A 20,590-nucleotide genomic window follows, 5' to 3' on the forward strand; every position below is an offset into this window, starting at 1 on the left:
GAGCCGGCTGGGGCTGCCCGACCGGCACCGGGCCCAGGTAGGCGGCGGCGGCCTGGCAGGGCAGGTCCCTCCGGCAGCCAGGCTGGAGACTCCCCGGCGGGCGCCGCTAGCGCAGGACGCCTGGGTTCCGCTCGGGGACTCGTGGGTCCCCGCCCTCTCCGTGCCTCAGTTTCCCCCTCTGCGCAGCGGGCTAAGGCGCTCCGCAAAGCGCTAGGTAAGGTTAGGGCTCCGCCTTCTTGTTTGCCATCGCAGTCGTGGCTGGGAGGGCACACGCCAAGACCCCCACTGTGCCGGGTGCTGTACATTGTTTATTAGGGGTATTAGGGTAGCACTAGCCACCCCCGTGATGGCCCAGGACCCCAGTGTGCTAGGCGCTGTAGGAACACAACACATAGTGAGGGAGCAGGGCTGAGGTGGGGAGGATTTGGGGCTGGGGTGAGTGAAGCAGAGCTGCAGGGCTGAGGTTAGAGGGGCAGGACTGAACTGCAGGGATGTGGGGTGGAGTTAGAGGGGCAGGGCTGAACTGGTGGATGTGGGGCTGGACTGAGGAGAAGAGGGCAGGGGTGAGCCAGAAGATGTGGGGCTGGACTGAGCTGCAGGGATGTGGGGTGGAGTTAGAGGGGCAGTGCTGAGCTGATGGATGTGGGGCTGGACTGAGGAGGGCAGGGCTGAGCCAGAGGACGTGGGACTGGACTGAGGGGGTCTGGGCTGAGCTGCAGGGTTGTGGGGCTGGGGTTAGAGGGGCAAGGCTGAGCTGGAGGAGATTTGGGGCTGGGCTGAGGGGGGCAGGGCTGAACCAGAGGATGTGGGGCTGGACTGAGGGGGGCAGGGCTGAGGTGGAGGATGTGGGGCTGGACTGAGGGGGGTAGGGCTGAACTAGGAAGCATGGGGCTGGATGCTGGGTTGCCCCAAGCTCAGACTCTTCTCATTCCAGGGTGCTGGGATATTAGAGGCAGGTCCAATGTATTTTGCTGAGATCCAGTGGGCTCTGCTGGACCCCGCTCCAAGGCCCATCTACAGGGACATGGTTCCGGAGAACTACGGGACGCTCCTTTCTCGGGGTAAGGCTCCCCCTTGACATTCGGGCCTGGGCAGGCTCTGATGTGCCCGGATTGGCTCTAACCCTGGGTTCTCCCCCTTAGATTTGGGGTGTCAGTTCCCCCATTCCCTGAATCCAAGTGAGAGGGAAGGAGACAATCGCCTCCACGCCTGTGATGAGAAAGAAGGGTCAGAAATGCTGCGGCTAGAGCTGAGCTAATAACTGATGGTTTTCGTTAGGAGGCAGATCTGGAAAACAGGGGAAAAAAACCCTTGGGGGTCATCCTGCAACAAAAATGTTGGGTCAGACAAAACATCGTGTTTGATGTAAACCGAAACGTTTCCTTTTGATTTCAGGCATTTTTTACTGTTTTTAAAATTACTATTTAATAAAAGCAAAGGAAATTTGGAAATGAAAAGTCTTTTTGATCCAAAGGATCCAAATATTTGGATTTGTTCCGCCTTTTTTTGAGTGACTGAAACAATATGCCAAACTCGACTTCAATTCATATGGCGTTCAGGCGACCTGGGCCTGTGTTTTTCGCTGAAAAAAGGGGTTTGTCCGAAGAATTTTGCTGTGGCATTGCTCATAATATCTGGCTGTGGTATTTCTCTCAGGAGAGCTGTATCCCTATCCCCATGCTATAGATGGGGACACTGAGGTACGGAGAGATGAAGTGATTTATCAAGGTCACCCCTCAGGCCAGTGGCAAAGCTGGGTCCTGAACCCCAGTCCAGTGCTTTAGCCACTAGTCCATACTGCTTCCCACCCCATCTCTTCTCCCCCACTCAGACTTACCCGCTCTTCAATCTCTTCAGCTTTGCCAGAACTAACTTATAGCATTGTTACCCTAGCACTCAGAGACTCCGCAGCACACTGTGGTGCCAGGCCCAGGCCAGGGCTGAACAGACCCTCAAGAGGTCGTCAACATATTGAGAGACGCTCTCTGCCTCTGAGAGCTCACAGCCTAAGTAGCCAAGGCTCACGAGGCAGGAGAAAGAAAATGCGAGGCAGCATGGCTTAGTGGATAGAGCCCTGGGCTGGAACTCAGGAGACCTCTTGCCATCTCTCTCCGGCTGGGTGACCTCGGTCAAATCGTGTCAGTTCTGCCACATTCTTTCAGTTTCCCCGAAATATTAAATTAAATTAAATTCCACCCAAAGTCAGAGTCTTGGATGAAATGTTTCAGTTTTTCAGTGTGAAATGACTGTTGGTTGCAAAATTTCCTTTATTTTTATATATAATAACCTATCCCCTCCCCCCGAGAAAATGGTTAGAAAGGGTCAAAATAAAAACAACACAGTCTGATTTTCTCAAAATGAAACGTTCCCTTCCACCCAAATCAGTATATAGATATGTATATATTTGACTTTTTGAATACCTGAAAATTTTGAAAATTTTTATTTTCGGTTGTTTCTGAAATTGATTTTTAAAAATTTTTCCGAATTGCCAGTGGATTGAAAAAGCCATTATTTGCCCAGCTCTGCTCGTTAATTCTCTCAATTGTACCTCATATAGGAGAAGATTACAACTGTTATTATCATTGTTATTTACTGGGCGCATTATGGTAACACTGGGAGCCCCGGTCATGGCTCAGGACCCCATTGTGCTAGGCGCCATAAATTATGTATTAGGTGTATAATGGTAGCGCCTGGGAGGTCCAGTAATGGCCCAGGACCTCATTGTGCTAGGTGCTGTACAAACCCAGAACAGAAAGTTGGTCCCTGCCCAAAGGGGCATACAGTCAGGAGTGGCGGATGCATCACTCGTGGCTTTCCACCCACCCCACCGCACATTGGGCAGTAGCTCCCTCCCCTCATCACTGTCTGTCCATGTACGAGATGGAAGAACAACTGTGGAAGGGTTATTAAGGCAGCTGGGTTTATTTTTCGGCATTCTAATGAGATCATTTCCACGCCCCTCAGTTGTTCTTCTTTCCTCCCTGGCTCTGGCAGCAAATTGGGTGGGATGGGGGGAAGCTAGTGCTACCTTTCCAAGCCCCACATGTAAAATAAACTCTGCCCGCACTTCTCAGAACCATTGTTCAGCAAATTCACACCTCACACAGCAACAGGCTCAGGCTCTCAGCAGACTCAGGCAGCGTCAGTTATGCCCTCAATTTGCATTTTCCTGGTTTTCTCCACAACTATAGCAGCTAGAGACTTTTTTTTTTTAAATGAAAGTTAAGATTCTGGGGAACAAGGAAGCAGAACAGTGAGGTGCTGATGAGATAACAGACTGGAAAATCATGTTTGGATTCTCTCTTTATCCTCGCAGATAGTGGAATTATTAACCCAGCCCTGCAGCAGGGAGGCCCCGAGACAGCACAGTCCCATGGGACGTTACCAGGGATGAGATCTGAAGGGAACGTTTACCAGGCCCCAGGCCACGCAGCCACCTGCCAGACCCAGGCCAGGCCAGCAGGAAAGCCATGGAGCAAAATGGCTGCCGACAGCGAGGGCCTGAAGAAACTCAAAGAGGGCAGCGCTGCCCTGCAGCGGGTCCAGGCTCTGCCTCTCCCCCATCCTGGAGGGAGCCAGACCGTGTGCACCCAGTGTGGGGGCAGTTTCAGCCAAAGCCCTGCCCAGCTGCCGCCGCAGCCACCCCAGCTGCGGATCCCGGCAGCAGAGAGATTCTACCAGTGCGCTGACTGCGGGAAGAGCTTCTCGGTCAGCTCGCACCTGACCATCCACCAGCGGATCCACACGGGGGAGAAGCCCTACCGGTGTGGTGAGTGCGGGAAGAGCTTCAGCCAAAGCTCCACCCTGGTGCTGCATCGGCGCACCCACACCGGGGAGAAGCCCTACAAGTGCACCGAGTGCGGGCGGAGCTTTGCTGTCAGCTCCCACCTGGCCAAGCACCAGCGCACCCACACGGGAGAGAAGCCCTACCAGTGCCACCACTGCGGGAAGCGGTTCAGCCAGAGCTCCACCCTCAATCTCCACCAGCGGACCCACACTGGGGAGCGGCCATACCGCTGCGCCGAGTGCGGACGGGGCTTCTCTGTCAGCTCCCACCTGACCATCCACCGGCGGATCCACACGGGGGAAAAGCCCTACCGGTGCGGCGAGTGTGGCAAGAGCTTCCGTCAGCGATCAGGGCTAATCACCCACCAGAGAAGCCATGCAGCGCAGAGACCCTACAAATAAAGGGGGGTGTTGGTCCCTTTAAGAAGAGGCAGGGCCAGCATCAGCTGTGCCAGCCTGGTTGTCCGTCTCATACTCTGGGGGGCTCTGGTGAGGGCACACCCACTGCCTTTTAAAGGGGCCATTCACCCGGTGACGGACCCACTCACATGTGGCGTAGAGACCATACAAATAAAGGGTGTGCTGGCCCTTTAAGAGGAGGCAGGGCCAGTATCAGCTGCGCCAGCCTAGTTGTCCATCACACACTCTGGGGGCTTCAATGAAGTCATGCCCACCCTGTCACAAACCCAGTGTTGGCAAATATCACACGGTGGGCTCTCTTTAAAGCAGTCTGGCCTCAAGGGGAGGGTACTGGCTTGGACTGGCACTCACAAGACCTCGGTTCTATTCCTAGCTCTCCCCTGCTGCAAGTCACTTTCCCTTTCTGTGCCTCTTTTTCCCCATCTGCAAAGTGGAGGTAATGATACTAAAGTGCTTTGAGATCTATTGGTGAAAAGTGCTAGGGAGCATTATTAATGAATTGTTTTTCGTCTGGAAATGTTGGTTTGAGCGAATAAAATGTGTCTGATGCCTACAGAAAGTTTCAGTTTTTTTGTCGGAAAAACTTCAACCAAAAACTGAATTTTTTCTATTCTGAAATACTGCTGAACTGCCTCGTGGGAGTTGTAGTGCAATTGCTTCATGCCCTCATTCTCCACTCTATGCTGAGCTTCTTGGTTGGACTGCATTTCCCATGATGCACCATGGTCTCAGCTAAAACCATAACGAGGAGTGGCACCTTAAAGACTAACAGATTTATTTGGGCATATGCTTTCGTGGTTAAAAAACCCATTTCTCCCTGATCTCCTGTTCCTGAGCCACTTCAGTGAATCATGGGAGTTGCACTTTGGTTGCCTCATACTGTAGGCCAGGCTAACCATCAAGACTACATCTCCCATGATGCAATGTGGGCATGTGATTGCCATGAGGCATTATGATAGGTCATCTGCAGTGTGACCTGAATGCATCATGGGAGATGTAGTTGAACCAAAGAGGCTGGCATATGGAGAAGAATGGGAGCATGAGGTTCCTGAACTGCAATTCCCATGAGGCGCTGCAGTGGTTTAGAAAGAGTAGAGACTTATGCATCATGGAAGATGTAGTCTGACTGAGGAGACTAGGCTCATGAAGTCCCTGAACTACAACTCCTATGAGGCACCATCATGGCATTTCAGAATTTAAATATTTTGTGATTTGGCCAAAAATATTTCAGGTTTTGGGGAAAATGTTTCAGTTTTCAGGCATGAGTTTGTATTTGGGATTTTTTTTGTTTTGTTTTGTTTTTTTTGCCAAAAGCTTGAAATTTCCTGTGGGAAATTTCAGCAAAAACTCTCCCTTTCCCCTCCCATTTTTGTCTGAAGTTTCTGTGGCAAAATCCCCTCATTTTCCCCACCAGCTCTGCATATAAATGTCGTGCCCGAAGCTGACCAGAAACACCACCTCTGCTTTCTACCAGTGTTCTTTCAAGTCGTGAAATGCTAAAATTACAATTTAGGGTTGTACTTTGCCAATTCCTGAGTAGATCAATGGCCTATTGAAGCAGGAAATGCTAGTTATGGCTTTCTGGATAACCTTAACTCTGCCCCGTTTGTATGTAAGAATCACAAGTCTCCAACTACAGTGCCATTGTTATCTGTTAACCACATCATGTTCTTCTGTGCTCTTTCAACCTAGCGCCTTAGTATGGTATTTTCTAGTTCTTTTCTTAAAAAACAAAACAAAACAAAAAAAATGCACAAAGAGAAACAATAGACAAATATATCCTTTCATGAGGAACTATTTTCATAACCATATTTTAATGGACAATCTGCCCTGTGGATGATTTCCTCTCATCGACGATCATGTCATATCCCTGCAACAGTGAAAGTGGCTCCCTGTTTGACAAAGGGTCATTAGGCTGGGATTTGATTGCATCTTTTTTTCACTTCTTTTCATGCAGTTTGGCAGATGGAACAACAGAGGGAAAAGTTTTATGTTGGAGAGGCTTGAAGGTGTTAAGATTGGAGCTGGGCAAAATTATTCTGATGGATTATTATTGGTCACAAATATAGATTCGCTGGCACCAAAATATTTGGTGACTTTGTGCTGGTTTCCCAAAAATATATATTTTCTTTTGACACTTGCAGAGTGAAACATTTTATATATGTGTTGTTTTTTTTTTTTACTTCAAAGTGACTTTTCGTCTCATAATTTCTTTCCGTTTTTGTTTTATAAAATGCTTAGAGTTGAAATAAAATGTTTAATTTCGGGTCAAATGAAATGTTGATCTGAAACAACTTTTTGCTTTGACTTTGCAATCCAAATTTCAAAAAATTTCCTTTTAGCATCACTCTGCAATTCATTATGTTTATTTATTTATTTATTATTTCCAGCATTATCAGCGAACCGAAAAAATCCATTCTGTGCCCAGCTCCAATTTTAAATGTTTTTAAGAACCTTGCCTTTGCAATATTAAGCCCTTTTATCATATTCCAGATGCTGTGTTGAGTGTCTCTGGCCTGCTTGTGCCATACCCAACCTATGATAAAGGTGCTTTCAAACCTTTGTTATGCACAGAAGAAATAACTGCAGAAACATTAAAGCACTTGACATTCAAAAGCAAAACGGGTCTTTGCCATTATTTCTATTCCTGTAGCGCTTTGGAGCCGGCTTTTGGTTCTGTGTTTGTACAGCACCTGGTGCAGTGGAGTTCATGCCTGGGCCTCCTAATGCTACTGTACTACACCAAATAAATAATGTACAGCGCCTAGCGTAATGGAGTCCTGGGCTATGGCTGGTACAATCACTGGAAAAAAAAGTGAAACTTGGGAGGATAAGACAAGACACACCATGGAGACAGATGAGAACAAGGAGACAACAGTGGGTAGCATGACAGGCAGTGGTCATATAAGGCATATAAAAGGCAAACATGACAGGAGTGGGTTTTCTAGAGTTGGGATAGAGCCAGAACCCTAGATCATAACCCTCCTCTTGACCCAGATTAGATATTCCAGCTGTCCAACCATTGTCAAGTCTTCTGTGGGCAGCACAGCAAAGGAGAGCGTTAAGCAGGGGATTCCCCAAGGGAACCCTTTCAGTCTTTCATAGGGTGACCAGATGTCCTGATTTGAAGGGGTTTGTCCCGTGTTCAGACCAGAACACGGTCGGGATGCCATTTGTCCTGACATTTTGTTTCCTGGTGTTTGGCGGCAATTCGGCAGAGAGTCCTTCAGTCGCGGACGGCCTTTGGCGGTATTTCAGCGGCGGGTGCGTCTGTCCCGATATTTTCCCCTTAACATCTGGTCACCCCAATCTCTCAGCACACAACTTTCCCAGGTCTTCGGTCAGTCTGTCATGCTGACCTCAGGCATAAGGAGAAGCACATGCAGGAATGTAATTTTTTCACAAGTGCCTAGGTGATTTAGGAGCCTGAGACTTAGGCTCCAAAGTCACTCAGGCTCGGTCCACACTTCAGAGTAGCTATGTCAGTTCGCCGTCACCGCGACTCCCGGATCGGTGTCAGCCGCCGCCGCCGGGAGACTCCCGGCCAGCCCGGGGGGTTGGCAAGCGCAGCAGCCCGGCGAGGGGCGGGTTAAAACCAGCGAGCCGGCGGCCGCGGGGCAGAGCGGCGCGTGGGGCGGCGGGGCGGGTCAGGGGATGTAACTGAGACCGGAGCTTCCGGGGGCGGCCGCCGGCCGGGACGGGTCCATCCGGGCTGCGGCGGGGCCCGGGCGCGCGGCGGCGCGCCGGGGCGGCGCCCGGGGGGGTGAGAGGGAGCCCGCGTCAGCGGGGCATGGGCGGGAGTCTTCCCCATTCCCCCCGCCCCCGGGGAGTCTGTGCGGGATCCCCCTGCCCTCCCCGCTGCCCCCCCCCGGGGAGTCTGTGCGGGATCCCCCTGCCCCTCCCCCGCTGCCCCCCCCCCGGGGAGTCTGTGCGGGGATCCTGCCCCTCCCCGCTGCCCCCCCCCGGGGAGTCTGTGCGGGATTCCCCTGCCCTCCCCCCGCTGCCCCCCCGGGCAGTCTGTGCGGGGATCCCCCTGCCCCTCCCCCCGCTGCCCCCCCCCCCGGGGAGTCTGTTGCGGGGGATCCCCCTGCCCTCCCCCGCTGCCCCAGCCCCGCCCCCCCCGGGAGTCTGTGCGGGGATCCCCCTCCCCCCGCTGCCCCCCGGGAGTCTGTGCTGGGATCCCCACTGCCCCCCCCCCGGAATCTGTGCGGGACTCTTCCTCTCCCCCCGCTTGCCCCAACGCCTCCCCCAGGAGTCTGCGGGATCCCTCCTCCCTCTCCGCTTGCCCAGCCCCCCCCGAGGATCTGGTGCGGAATCGGTCACCCCGACCCCCCGGGAGTCTGTGTGGAATCCCGCCCCACTGCTACAGCACTTCCCCTGGGGAGTCTGTGCGGGGATTCCCCCTCCCCCCATCCCATTGTCCCAGGGAGTCTTGCTGGGATCCCCCTCCCCGGGCTGCCCCAGCTCCCTCTTCCAGGGAGTCTGTGTGGGGATCTCCCTCCTCTCCCCCCATCCATTGCCCACGGGGAGTCTGTGCGCGGGATCCCCCCCCATCTCCCACACACCTGTCCAGCCAGCCTCACGGAGTCTGTGTGGGGAATCACTCCCATCCCCTCTGCCCCTCCTGTCAGCCCACTGAGAGTCTTTGCTGGGATCCACCATTCCCCCCCCCCCCCCCCCACGACCCAGGCAGTCCTGGGGAGTCTATGCGGGGATCCCCCCATCTCCCCTCCGCACTGTCCCAGCCAGGTCTGGGGAGTCTGTACAGGGGTGCTCCCATTCCCCCTCCCCACTGACCCAGCCAACCCCAGGAAGTCTGTGCAGAGCTTTCACTGCCGCTTACCACATCATCCCTTCTCTCCACCTGAGCTTTGATTTCCCTCTCATGAAAGTTAATAAGCAGCCCTCTGAGCCTGCTGTACTACCCAAGCTCTCCTCCCCACTCCCGCCGCCCCACTCTGCCAGGGCCCAAGTGCTGGGCCTGGGGCTAACGAGATCCCGAGGGCAGCTTGTCTAGTTGCTAGAGCAGGATTCCAGGGTTCCATTCCTGGCCCTGCCATGTGGCCATGGGCAAGTGTCTGCACCCCACTGTGCCTCAGTTTCCCTTTCTGTAGAAGGGGGCTAACATCCTCGCCTACACACACAGACTGAGTGAGCACTGCAGCTGGGGAGCACTCGGTGATAATATTGAGAGTCCAGGGGCGAGTGAATCCACTATGGTGCCGTGCATATTATGGGCATAGTAGGGTCTGTTTGGGGAGGTGGAGCTGTACAGGATCATGGGCAGGCCCTGATGGAACTGGGGAAGGCCCCATTTCCCTGGGGTATTAGGTGCTGGGTGTCTCTGATATTCTGATCTCATCTCCAGCTGGGCATCAGGGTGGTCCCTTCTGGCCCTGGAATCCCCCTCTTCATCCCTTTCTTTCTGGGGGAAAGCAATATTGCTTGCCTGGGGACCTCCCCACACCTTCCCCCCACTGACCCATCCAGCACTGGGGATTCTGTGTGGAGATCCCCCCCGTCCATCACCTCCCCTCAACCTGCTCAGACCACCCCCAACTCTGCCTTAAAACAGTGACTTTAATCCAACCTCATGCTTCAGGGCTTCAGCCAGGCACCTGCAAAGGTCAGGAAGGATTCTCCCCTCCACCTTAACCCAGTAGGCCCACACCCAGTACAAAGAGGAGGTGAATCAAAATCACACAGCAGGCTTCGTTGTGCTCATTTGACCTTTGATCCTGTTTCCTTTCCCCGTGAACAGGATTCCCAGCCCCCTTCCCCCACGACCTGCTGTTCCAGATGAGGCGAGGGGAAGGGCCCTGTGCCCCGCATCTCCAGGATTCCACGGAAAGGGTGGTCCTGAGGGGAACCCGTGCAGGTGAGGAATGCGGGAGATCAGTTTGGGCTTTAGAAGGAAGAGTTGCATCCTGAATCGGTCCTAAAAAGCCATATGTTTTGAAAGTGGCTAAATAAAATCCCAGACACAGCTTAGCGTTGGGTCAGCTGAATTGCTTTCTTTTGATTGTCCAGTATTTGCATCAACACCAGGCAGCCTTTCACACCAGAGCTGGGTTTATTGCTGTCCTGCAGCCTACCACGGGAAAATCCTTAGGTTAGCACAGAGCCATAAAGGTCAAGACCAGGGGTTCTCATACTTTTTTTTTGCTGGAACCCTCTTTGAAAATATTTCAGGCTGTGACAGCCACCCCCAAAAATGACTATCCACTCCACCCATACCAGGCCACCACTTCTGCGCTGCTGCTGGCGGCGGTGCTGCCTTCAGAGCTGGGCACCTGGCCAGCCGCCACTGCTGCCTTCAGAGCTGGTTGTCTGGAGAGCAGAGAAGCAAGGGTGGCAATGCTGTGACCCCCACCCCCTTACAATAGGCTTATGACTCCCTTTTCGGTCAGGACCCCCAGTTTGAGAAATGCTGATCAAGAAATTGTCCGTCCTGGCTATGCCAGCGCAATCTGCCAGCCAAGCTCCTGTGAACTCCGTTTCAGGCTCTCTTTCTCTGGCTGTTTCACATCCCAAGTGAGGGCAGATGAGCCTCCCCTAAAAGCCAACTTTTCTCACCTCTCAGTCCATTGGCCTCAGACGAAGCCAGGCGGAGTTCATCTACCAAGAGCAGCGCTCACCCTTGCGTGCCCACTGGGTAGCAATGCAAAGTAGAAATGGAGGTGGGCATAGGTGTCACGCAAATATCACAGAACATTCCCACTTTGTCCCATTGATCCTGTGAACAAGTCAATTGGCCCTTTTTGCAACGTGTCAAAAAATGGGCAGTACCATTGTCCTCATTTTGCACAGACAGGGGAAATGGCATGCACAAGGTCACCCAGTGCAGACCTGGAGAGAGAGTCCAGCTGGCCTGTGTGCTGTGCTTTATCCACTAGGCAGCACTGCTGCGAAGAGTACCCACTGTGATATTTGGTGCTGTTGGGTCTGGCACAGGTGAGCGGCCCCTTTAAGGGGAAATGGCCAAGCCTGATTTACATCCCAGAGCTCGTGACTGACAGCCTGGTCTGCAGAGATATAAAAGGCCCAGGTGGGATTGACCCTGCCTCCTTTTAAGGGGCCTTGCGGCAGGGCACATGGGTTCTACTCCACTCCAGACCAAAATGAGAGTGGTATGATTCTCACTGGAGCATCTCAAACCTCACCACCTTCCGTTCCGAGTGCAAAGCCTCCCTTCTCGAACTGCATAGCAACACGTCTGGGTCGGTGGGTATCCAGACCAAACCAGGCCACTACACACTTCTCCTTTTTTGCTTGATGTGGAATATTTTGCTATCCCTGAATGGAAATGCTTCACTGGGGAGCAGTGAGCTTACCTCAAAATGCTTTGTTTTCAGTCAACTTTGAAGGGTTTTTTCCGGTAAATGTTTATTTCACTGTGCACACATACAAACTCCTAAAACAATGTTTCCATTGCTAAAAATTGAAATTTACAGATAAGCAAAGTAAGAAAAATGCTGCTCATCAGAGTCTGATTTAAGAATATTTACTTTGCTTATTTTGATCAGACATTGACCATTTGTGTTTTAACGATTATCAAGCTTTAACTTTTTGAATCTCAACATCTATTGTCATAAAATAATTGTCTCACTCTCCCCCATTGTCTGATCCAATTTCCCACAACTGTGAAAATTTAAATTGATAAAAATACAAAAGACAAACCCCATAATTTTATGCAACTGTGAAAATTCAAATCGATAAAAAACAGAAAATATCTGAAAAATGAGCATTGATATAATCCATTAAAATTATACATATTAAAAATTGAATTTTGCCAAACCTTGTTTTAAGTTAGTGCTGTAGTAAACTTTCGTCATGGTGCATCATGGGAATTGTAGTTCATGTGCCTCATGCCTCCCTTTTTGCCTATGGGCGAGGGTGCTTGGCCAGACTGCATCTCCCATGATGCACCACATGCCTCACTGAGGGGGAGACTATGTTGCATCATGGGAGATGTAGTCCAGCCAGGGAGCCCAGCCCATATGGGAGAATAGGTACCTGAAACACAACTCCCATGAGGCAATGCACCACAAAGTGGAAATAATAATACCTAGCTGTTTTTCATCAGCAGAGCTCCAAGCGCTTCACAGTCCTTAATGGTTTTATCCTATGAGGGAGGGAAGAGCTATTAGCCCTGTTGTACATATGCATTTAACATGAAATGCTGTTTAAAGCTGAACTGATTTGCAACTAAATGTTTCAGGCCAGTTGAGCAATCCAAAATATTTCAATTTGGGTCAAACTGACCTGGAACAAAATCTTCTGTTTCCGTTTCCTAATGGAAAATTGAAAAGAGTCGGCAAAATTAAAATGTCCACCTGGAAAATTCCAAATGTGATTTGGGGTGGGCTGACGGATCTGCAGAATCCGTGCTATGCCCCGGCTTTTGAACAGCCCCTGGAAAGAACCCCATATGTGTGGTGGACCCCCAAGGGGTCTCACTCTTCCTTCCTGTAGGCTACACGGCATCAACACCTCTGAGACTGAGCTTTTGAGCTCCAGCATTCCTGCTTCACACTGAGCTCTGCCCAACGACTCCAACTAGACTCCTGGTCAGAGACTTGTACACCCTCCAGGGACCCATCCACCTCAGCGAGTATTTGCAGTGATGCCTGGCAGTGTTTGCAAAGCAGAGCAGGGTTTATTAACTGGAACCCAGCATCAGGAAGTCGTAGGATAGAGAACTACAGGTTAAGCCGTAGTCCTTTTTGGCTAAGCCAGTGGTCCTCCCAACCAACCTGCTGTGGAATCCCTTTCTTGATCTCTCCATCTCCCTGGTAGTCCCAGAGCTGCTGACTTTCTCCCAAAGCCACCCTTATTCCAGACACCTGATGCCTTTCATAGACCATAAGGCCTGAAGGGACCATCATGATCTAGTCTTCCCTCCTGCCTGTTGCAGGCCACAGAACCTCACCCACCCATTCCTGTAACAGACCTCTAACCTCTCGCTGAGTTACAGAAGTCCTCAAATTATGAAGACTTCAAGTTACAGAGACTCCACCATTAACACTAGTTTAAATCTGCAAGTGACCCATGCCCCATGCTGCAGAGAAAGACAAAAACCTCCCATGGTCTCTGCTGATCTGACCCAGGGAAAAATTCCTTCCTGCCCCGCAAATATGGTGATCAGTTGGACCCTGAGCATGTGGGCAACACCCACCAGCCAGACACCTGGGGGCGGATTCTCTGTAGTAACTCGGAGCCCTCCCCATGGAGTGTCCCATCACCGGCCGGTGGAGATATTTGTTGTGAGCAGTTACAGATCGGCTACATGCCATTGGAGACAGTGTCACCATATCATCCCTTCCGTAAACTTATCAAGCTCAGCCTGGAAGCTAGTTAGGATTTTTGGCCCCCATTCCTCCAGAACTTCACTCCGATGGTTAGAAATCTTCATCTAATTTCTAGCCTAAACTTGTTGCTGGCCAGTTTATATCCATTTGTTCTTGTGTCCACACTGGTGCTTAATTTAAGTGACTCCTCTCCCTCCCTGGTGTTTATCCCTCTGATGTACAGTAGAACTCTGTTTATCCAACTCTCCCTAACCGGCTTGCTGCATTTATCAAACCACCAGGACTGCGGGGCCAGAAGTAGGTGATCTCTCCTATGGCCACTAGATGGTGCTGCAGCATCATATTTTCTCTTTCTCCGGTTTATCCAAAGTTTTGATGATCTGATCTGAGCCTGATCCCAATTAGACCAGATAAATGGGGTTCTCCCATACGGATAGAGCGATCGTATCTCCCCTCAGCCTTCTTTCACTGAGGCTAAACTAGCCAAGCTCTTTGAGTCTCATCTCCTTATCTAGCTCCTGCAGACCCATGCTGCGTTCCCACGTGCCACCTGCCAGAGATTCTTGAGGAGAAGCATCAGTCCCTGGGGTTCCCACAGTCTTTGCGGAGCCTCCATTGATATGGGTTAATTTCAGCCTTTCTCCGGCTCCGCTCCAAGGGCAGATCTTTAAACCAGGGGCACCCGGGGGTGGCCAGGCAAAGAACCGGGGGAACGGAATCATTGGAATGTTACAGAAAATTCCCCCTTCCTCATAGGAGGAAAGCACGTTGCCTGTTGAAATATCGTCCCCATGAGAAATTTCCAGCCAGCTGCAGTGAGCAGCCCCTTGGCCCAGGGAGTGACTCACCCCTCTCTTGTCTCCACAGGTGGCAGGAGTGAGCCTGAGGTGGGAGATCTCTAGCAAGAGGCCGCACAGCCACACAGGATGTCCATGAGAGGCTCCACCGGGAACAATCCCCAGGGCCCGGACCCAGAACTAGCCTGGGGGGCCGAGGCTGGGGGGCAGCAGGGGGACTCTGAAGTGGAGTGTCTGGGCCCAGCCTGGAGGGATGAGGCTGAGGCCGGGGGCCAGGAGGGAAACTCCCCGGTGGAGCGGCTCAGCCAGGCCTGGGGGAATGAGGCAGAGGACCAGCCGGGCCAGGCCCGTCCCTACGCTGGTGCCCCGGCCCCCCGCCCATCGCCAGGGAAGCCCTACAAGTGCACGGAGTGTGGCAAGGGCTTCAGCCAGAGCTCCCACCTGATGCGCCACCTTGGTACCCACACGGGGGAGAAGCCCTACAAGTGTGGGGCCTGCGCCAAGAGCTTCACCCAGAACTCCAACCTGCTGCAGCACCAGCGCATGCACACAGGCGAGAAGCCTTACCACTGCCCGCAGTGCGGCAAGCGCTTCTCCTGGAGCTCCAACCTCATCCAGCACCAGCGCCTCCACACCGGCCAGAAGCCCTTCCAGTGCGCCCAGTGCGGCAAGCGCTTCTGTGAGAGCTCCCGCCTGCTGGAGCACCAGCGCATTCATACCGGCGAGAAGCCCTACCGCTGCCTGCAGTGCGCCAAGAGCTTCAGCCGCAGCTCCCACCTCATCCGCCACCAGCGCATCCACACCGGTGAGCGCCCCTACAAGTGCACCCAGTGTGGGAAAAGCTTCAGCCAGAGCTCGGCGCTCATCCTACACCACGGGACCCACGCGGCCAACCCGCTATGAGCAGCCTGCCAGGGGAGGCATGGGGGGGAGGGTTTGGTGCACTGTTCGTGCCTTGTTAGAGACCCACGCTGGGAATAAAGACACGCTGGGCACGTGGGCAAAGGGTTCCCGTGGGAATGCAACGCTAATTACGCCTCGGACACAGGTGAGCTCAGGGCTTATTACACCTGGGAGAATCCACAGGGGACACGTGGACAAAGGGCTTCTGTGGGAGATCAATGCTTATTAGATCTTGGAGGATCATATGGGATGGTGACCGCGGAGACAGGGGAACTCCGTTTGTGACACCTCGGAGAGTTCACGTGAGATGGTGACCATGGATATGGGGGAGTTCAGCACTTGTGCCACCTCGGAGAGTTCACGTGGGATGGTGACCATGGACATGGGGGAACTCAGTGCTTGTAACACCTTGGAGAGTCCACGTGGGATGGTGACCGTGGATATGGGGGAGCTCAGTGCTTGTAACCTCGGAGAGTCCCTGGGGGGCAGGGGAGGGGAAAGAGACACTTTGCCCACCTGGGGGAAAGATTCCTTTTGAATTCACAACGTATTCCACATGTCCCAGCAAAGAGAAATCCGGAGCAGGAAGTTTAATCATAGTGGACATGTCTGCTGTGGATCTGTGTTGCGCTCGTTGGTACCTTAGCTGCTGACAGAGTGGAAACCATGGGAGAAAAGTGTATGCCGGGGGAGGAGGGTGTGTGTGGTTACGCCCAGCAGAGACTCCGCTCGGGGAGAGATCACTAACCTTGAAGAACAATAAACTCAAGAAATTCAACTTCTTCACCTGTCGCTCACCAGTGCATCCAGTTCTGGTGCCCATCATTCAAGAAGGATGTTGGTGAACTGGAGAGGGTTCAGAGAAGAGCTATGAGAATGATTCAAGGATACGATTTAGTCATGGAAGTCACAGATTCCATGAAATTTTAATGGACATCTGTCACTTCTTTGGCTTCAACCCAACCTTGTGGCAGTGGTGGGGGCTAGCGCTGCCTCCCACCCCACAGCCAAGGTGGTCAGTGGCTGGGATGGTTAGCAGCTGTGGCCAGAGCAGACAGTGGATGGGCCTGGAGCTGTCCTCTGTCTGTCCCCCCCACAGCAGCCATGGCTGTCCCACCTCACCACTGGCTTGGGCCAGGGCCATCCCTTCCTTCCTCACCCTCAGCAGCCGGGGCTGGAGCTCTCCCTCCCCCATTCTGGCCGTAGCGGGTCCTGGAGGGACCTGTGTCGTGTGTCCATCTGGTTCCCGCCCCCCACCCACACACACAGACACACACAGTGGGACTCAGGCTGCCCCCCCCCCCCCCCCCCCCCCCACCCACACACACACAGGGGGGGCCCGGGGCCCCCCCCCCCCCCCCCCCCAGTTATCTGTAGTAAAAGTCTCAGACAGGTTTCAGGCTTCCATGAATTTGTGTTTCTTGCCTGTGACCTGTCTGGGACTTTACTAAAAATAACTGACAAAATCTTAGGGTACGTCAACACTACTGTGCTGTCGACTGTGGAACTCCACCACGGCGAGAGGCGGAAGCGGAGTTGGGGGAGCGGCAGCGGTCGATTTGCCACTGTCCTCACGGCCAGGTAAATTGACCTAAGATACGCCGACTTATCTTAGGTTGACAACTCACCCGCCCCCCCCACTGTAAACCTAGCCTTAACCTCCACAATGATTAAAGGGTCCTAAAACCTGCCTCATAGCGAGAGACCCCAGGAGCTCAGTCTGTTGAGCTTAACACAGGGAAGGTTGAGGGATGACTTGGTCACAGTCTGTAAGTATCTCCATAGGGAACTAATGTTTGATAATGGTTTCTAGGGTCCAGCCCAATCCAATGGCTGGAAGTTGAAGCCAGACCAATTCAGACTAGAAATATCATTTTAACCATGAGGGTGCTGAACGATGGGAGCAAGGGTGGTGGTGGATTCTCCATTGCTGGCCATTTTTAAATAAAGATTGGATGGTTCCCCTCCCCCCAGCCCCCCAAAAGATCCATGCTATTTCAAACGGATTCCTTGGGGGCGGTTCTCTGCCCTGTGCTACGCAGGAAGTCAGACTAGATCCCCGTGTCCCTTCTGGCCTTGGGATCTACGACCCTAGGAAAGTCCATCCCTGCACCACTGGCTCCGAGATGGTGCTGAGGGCAGTGGACAAAATTCCACCTGCCTGCTGAGAGGCAGCAGCCTAATGTTGTCGCCCTGCCCGAGTCTTACTCTGAAGGCTTAAGCCAGATTTACGTGGCGGATAGGCCTTTTTAAAAATTAATTAATTGGTTTATTAAGGCAGTGCCCACTGGGCAGCTGAGAATGGGGCTCCAGTGTGCGACACAGACACTGAGTAGCAGGTGAGCTGCCCCGAACAGCTGATGATCTGAACAGATGGGACAGGCGCTGGGGGGTGGGGGTGGGGGTGGGGAATACTGCGCCAGCAGAGTAAAGAACGGGAAGGCTGATGCATCGCACTTCAACAATCCCCTAAGGAAACTATGTATTATGGGCAAAGCAAATGCGGGCTCTGGTACACTGTCCAGGCAAAAAAGCTTGGAATGGCAGCTTATTAAGAGCCAGTGGCTGCCCTTACTGTGAGAAGAGAGGTGTGACCCAGAGATGAGAGGTGTGACCCACAGATCCCTTGAGACAAACATCCAGAGGGCAAAAGGGGGCGTATGGGGTTTCTAGGGATCCTCTGGATCTATCGTCTACCTAATAGTGCGCGAAAGGGTGGCATCTGAGGTCTCTGCCAAGAGCCAGTGATCCACTGGTAATCTTAAGCCTTGTGAGATGGATGAGATTTAAGGAGTTCTGTCTCTATACTGAGGTTCTTAAGGGGCGTTAGTTAAGAGTGGTCATCAGACAGTGATAAACAGGTTTTGTTCAGGCAGGGGGTAGGAGGCACTTGGCTCCCTGGCTGCTGTTGTGTGTCTCATGATGGGCATCTGTTTGCACTGCTAATTGAAGTTTGCAAAATCTACAAGAAAGAAGCCTACGAGGGAGAGAGGGAAGGTGTATGTGTGTGTAATAAAAACAACCAGCAAGGGTGTGTGTGTGTGTGTGTGTGTGTGTGTGTTAAAAACAACCAGCAAGGGGTGTGTCTGTGTATGTAGAATAAAAACAACTCGCGAGGGAGGGAGGGTGTGTGTGTGTGTGTGTGTAGGTAGAATCAGTGATGAGCTGCCAAAATATTAACAACCAGTTACCTCTTCCTCACTCCATGAGGGGGTCATGGCCCCCCGGGACTCCTGCCCCATCCACTCCCCTTCCCTGTCCCCTGACTGCCCCCTGCCGCCCCATCCAACCTCTGCTTCTTCCTGACTGCCCCCCCGGGTCCCTTGCCCCCATTCAATCCCCCTGTTCCCTGCCCTCTGACTGCCCCGACACTAATCCACCCCCCCAACTCCCCTGCCCTCTATCCAACACCCCCTCCATGCTCCCTGCCCCCTTACCGCCCTGCCTGGAGATGAGGGCCGGGCCGGGGCCAGGGCTGGGCTGGACCGCTCAGCCAGAGCCAGAGTCAGGGCGCCCAGCTGGCCAGGCCCAGGGGCCGGGCTGGAGCCGTGCGGCGCCTGGAGCCCTCCTTGCACCCCCACCCCCCTACCCCAGCTCACCTGCGGGAAGCCACTGCTTCCTTCTCAGCTATCCTAGGCTTCCCGTGCGAACAGCTGATTCGCAGGAAGCCGGGGAGGGGGAGGAGAAGCCTCGGGAGTGTTCAGGGGAGGAGGCAGAGGCGGAGTGAGGTGAGCTGAGGCCAGGGGAAGGGCAGGGAGCTGCTGGGGCTTTTGATAAATTTAAAAGCCCTTTTTGAACCGGTTCTAAAAGGGCTTCTAAATTTAACAACCGGTTCCCGCGAACCGGTGGGAACCAGCTCCAGCTCACCACTGGATAGAATTAAAAGCAACCAGCAAGGGGTGTATACGTGTGTGTAGAATGAAAACAACCCACGATGGAGAGTTTGTGTGTGTGTGTGTGTGTGTGTGTGTAAGAAAAACAACTTGCAAGGTGTGTGTGTGTGTGTGTGTGTGTGTAATAAAAACCCCCAAGGGTGTGTGTGTGTAAGAAAAACAACCCGCAAGGGGTGTGTGTGTGTGTGTGTGTGTGTAATAAAAACCCCCAAGGGTGTGTGTGTGTGTGTGTAAGAAAAACAACCCGCAAGGGACGTGTGTGTGTGTGGAATAAAAGCAACCAGCAAGGTGTGGGTGTGTGTGTGTGAGAGAGAGAGAGAAACAACCTGCAAGGGGTGTATGTGTGTGTGGATGTTCCGTGATTTTCTGAGAGGGAGGTTGGAGGGGATCAGCGGAAGGGAAGGAGAGGCAGGTGTGTAGTGAAAATGAGGTGAAGAGACTGTGAGAAGGGAGGGGGAGGCGTGGAGCAAACAGCTGATCAGCACAGGGCAGAGACAGATTGGTCAAAGCTGTAGATTGTTTGAAGAACCAGAATTCCAGGCTTTGGCTGCTTTTGTCCCCTGCTGGTTGGCTCCTCTCTGCAGTTTCCCCCCAAGGCCACATGGGTGGTGGGGGACAGGGGGAGCAGAGGCCTAGTTCCCCTAGAACAGGGGTAGGCCCTTCGTTTTTGTCACGGTCCAAATTTCTTGGTCAAGGTCCAGACTCTAGAGAAAATAATAAAAAAAATCAGTAATGATAACGGTGAAGTAAATTAAGAGATTCAGGGTCCGTTCAGAAGTGTCTGGTGGTCTGGATTTGGCCCACAATCTGCCTATTGGCTATCCTTGCCCTAGAATGTGTGTGTATGTGGGGGGGGGGGTTCCCCTGCACAGGTCTGGGTCCAGCGAGGTGGACTAGAGATCAGAGAGATAATAATCACCAAAGGTACTGACCAAAGCCAGCTGTGTGATGGATGGATGAGTGGAACCCACGGCAGATCAGCCTGAATGTTCTGAGTCCAGGGAAATGATGCACTGGGCACATACGTTGCTGAAAACATGCTGGTGAAATTGTTGGGCTCTGAAAGAGACACCTGTTTGTGCAGGTAAGAGCAATGAGGCTCTCTCTGCCCCCCCAATATCCAAGGGTGGAGGACTGACCAAAACACTTGCTGATGGCAGACAAAGAATCCTTCAGGGAAAGCCATAGCCAGCCGGCAAGAAACTGCTCTATGAAGAGGGTAGAAATCCATCTCTCTCCTTATCCAAAACCCGCTGCAGTCAATCACCAGTCACCTGTTTGAAGTCAACAGATTCTGGATCAGGCTCTAGTTCTGTGGCTCAGATGCATGGAAAATTGAGGGGAGGTTTCATTACTGCTTCCTGTGCAATGGAGAGTCTGAACGTTTCTGGGAAGGTCTGAGCAGCACGGATGCTGCTGGAGGATGTACAGAGCCCTTGGGCTCCCAGCCTGTCTCTGGAGTGCACTCTGGGCAAAGCGG

At 52.8% G+C, this 20,590-nt stretch overlaps 2 protein-coding genes across 2 annotated transcripts in view; one reads left to right on the forward strand and one right to left on the reverse strand.

Annotated features, from left to right (window-relative positions):
• Positions 1-16,147, forward strand: LOC116832304 (uncharacterized). Its single transcript, XM_032792979.2, has 5 exons — positions 1-214; positions 935-1,061; positions 3,317-4,167; positions 9,586-9,589; positions 14,703-16,147. Exons 2-5 carry the CDS (start codon positions 962-964, stop codon positions 15,215-15,217), a joined length of 1,470 nt encoding a protein of 489 aa, XP_032648870.1. The 5' UTR covers positions 1-214; positions 935-961; the 3' UTR covers positions 15,218-16,147.
• Positions 1-20,590, reverse strand: part of ZBTB45 (zinc finger and BTB domain containing 45) — a 95,313-nt gene that overhangs the window by 50,391 nt on the left and 24,332 nt on the right. The gene's annotated exons all lie outside the window — the stretch shown is intronic.

This window comes from Chelonoidis abingdonii, chromosome 11 (genome assembly GCF_003597395.2).
Source record: "Chelonoidis abingdonii isolate Lonesome George chromosome 11, CheloAbing_2.0, whole genome shotgun sequence".
Taxonomy (NCBI): domain Eukaryota; kingdom Metazoa; phylum Chordata; order Testudines; family Testudinidae; genus Chelonoidis; species Chelonoidis abingdonii.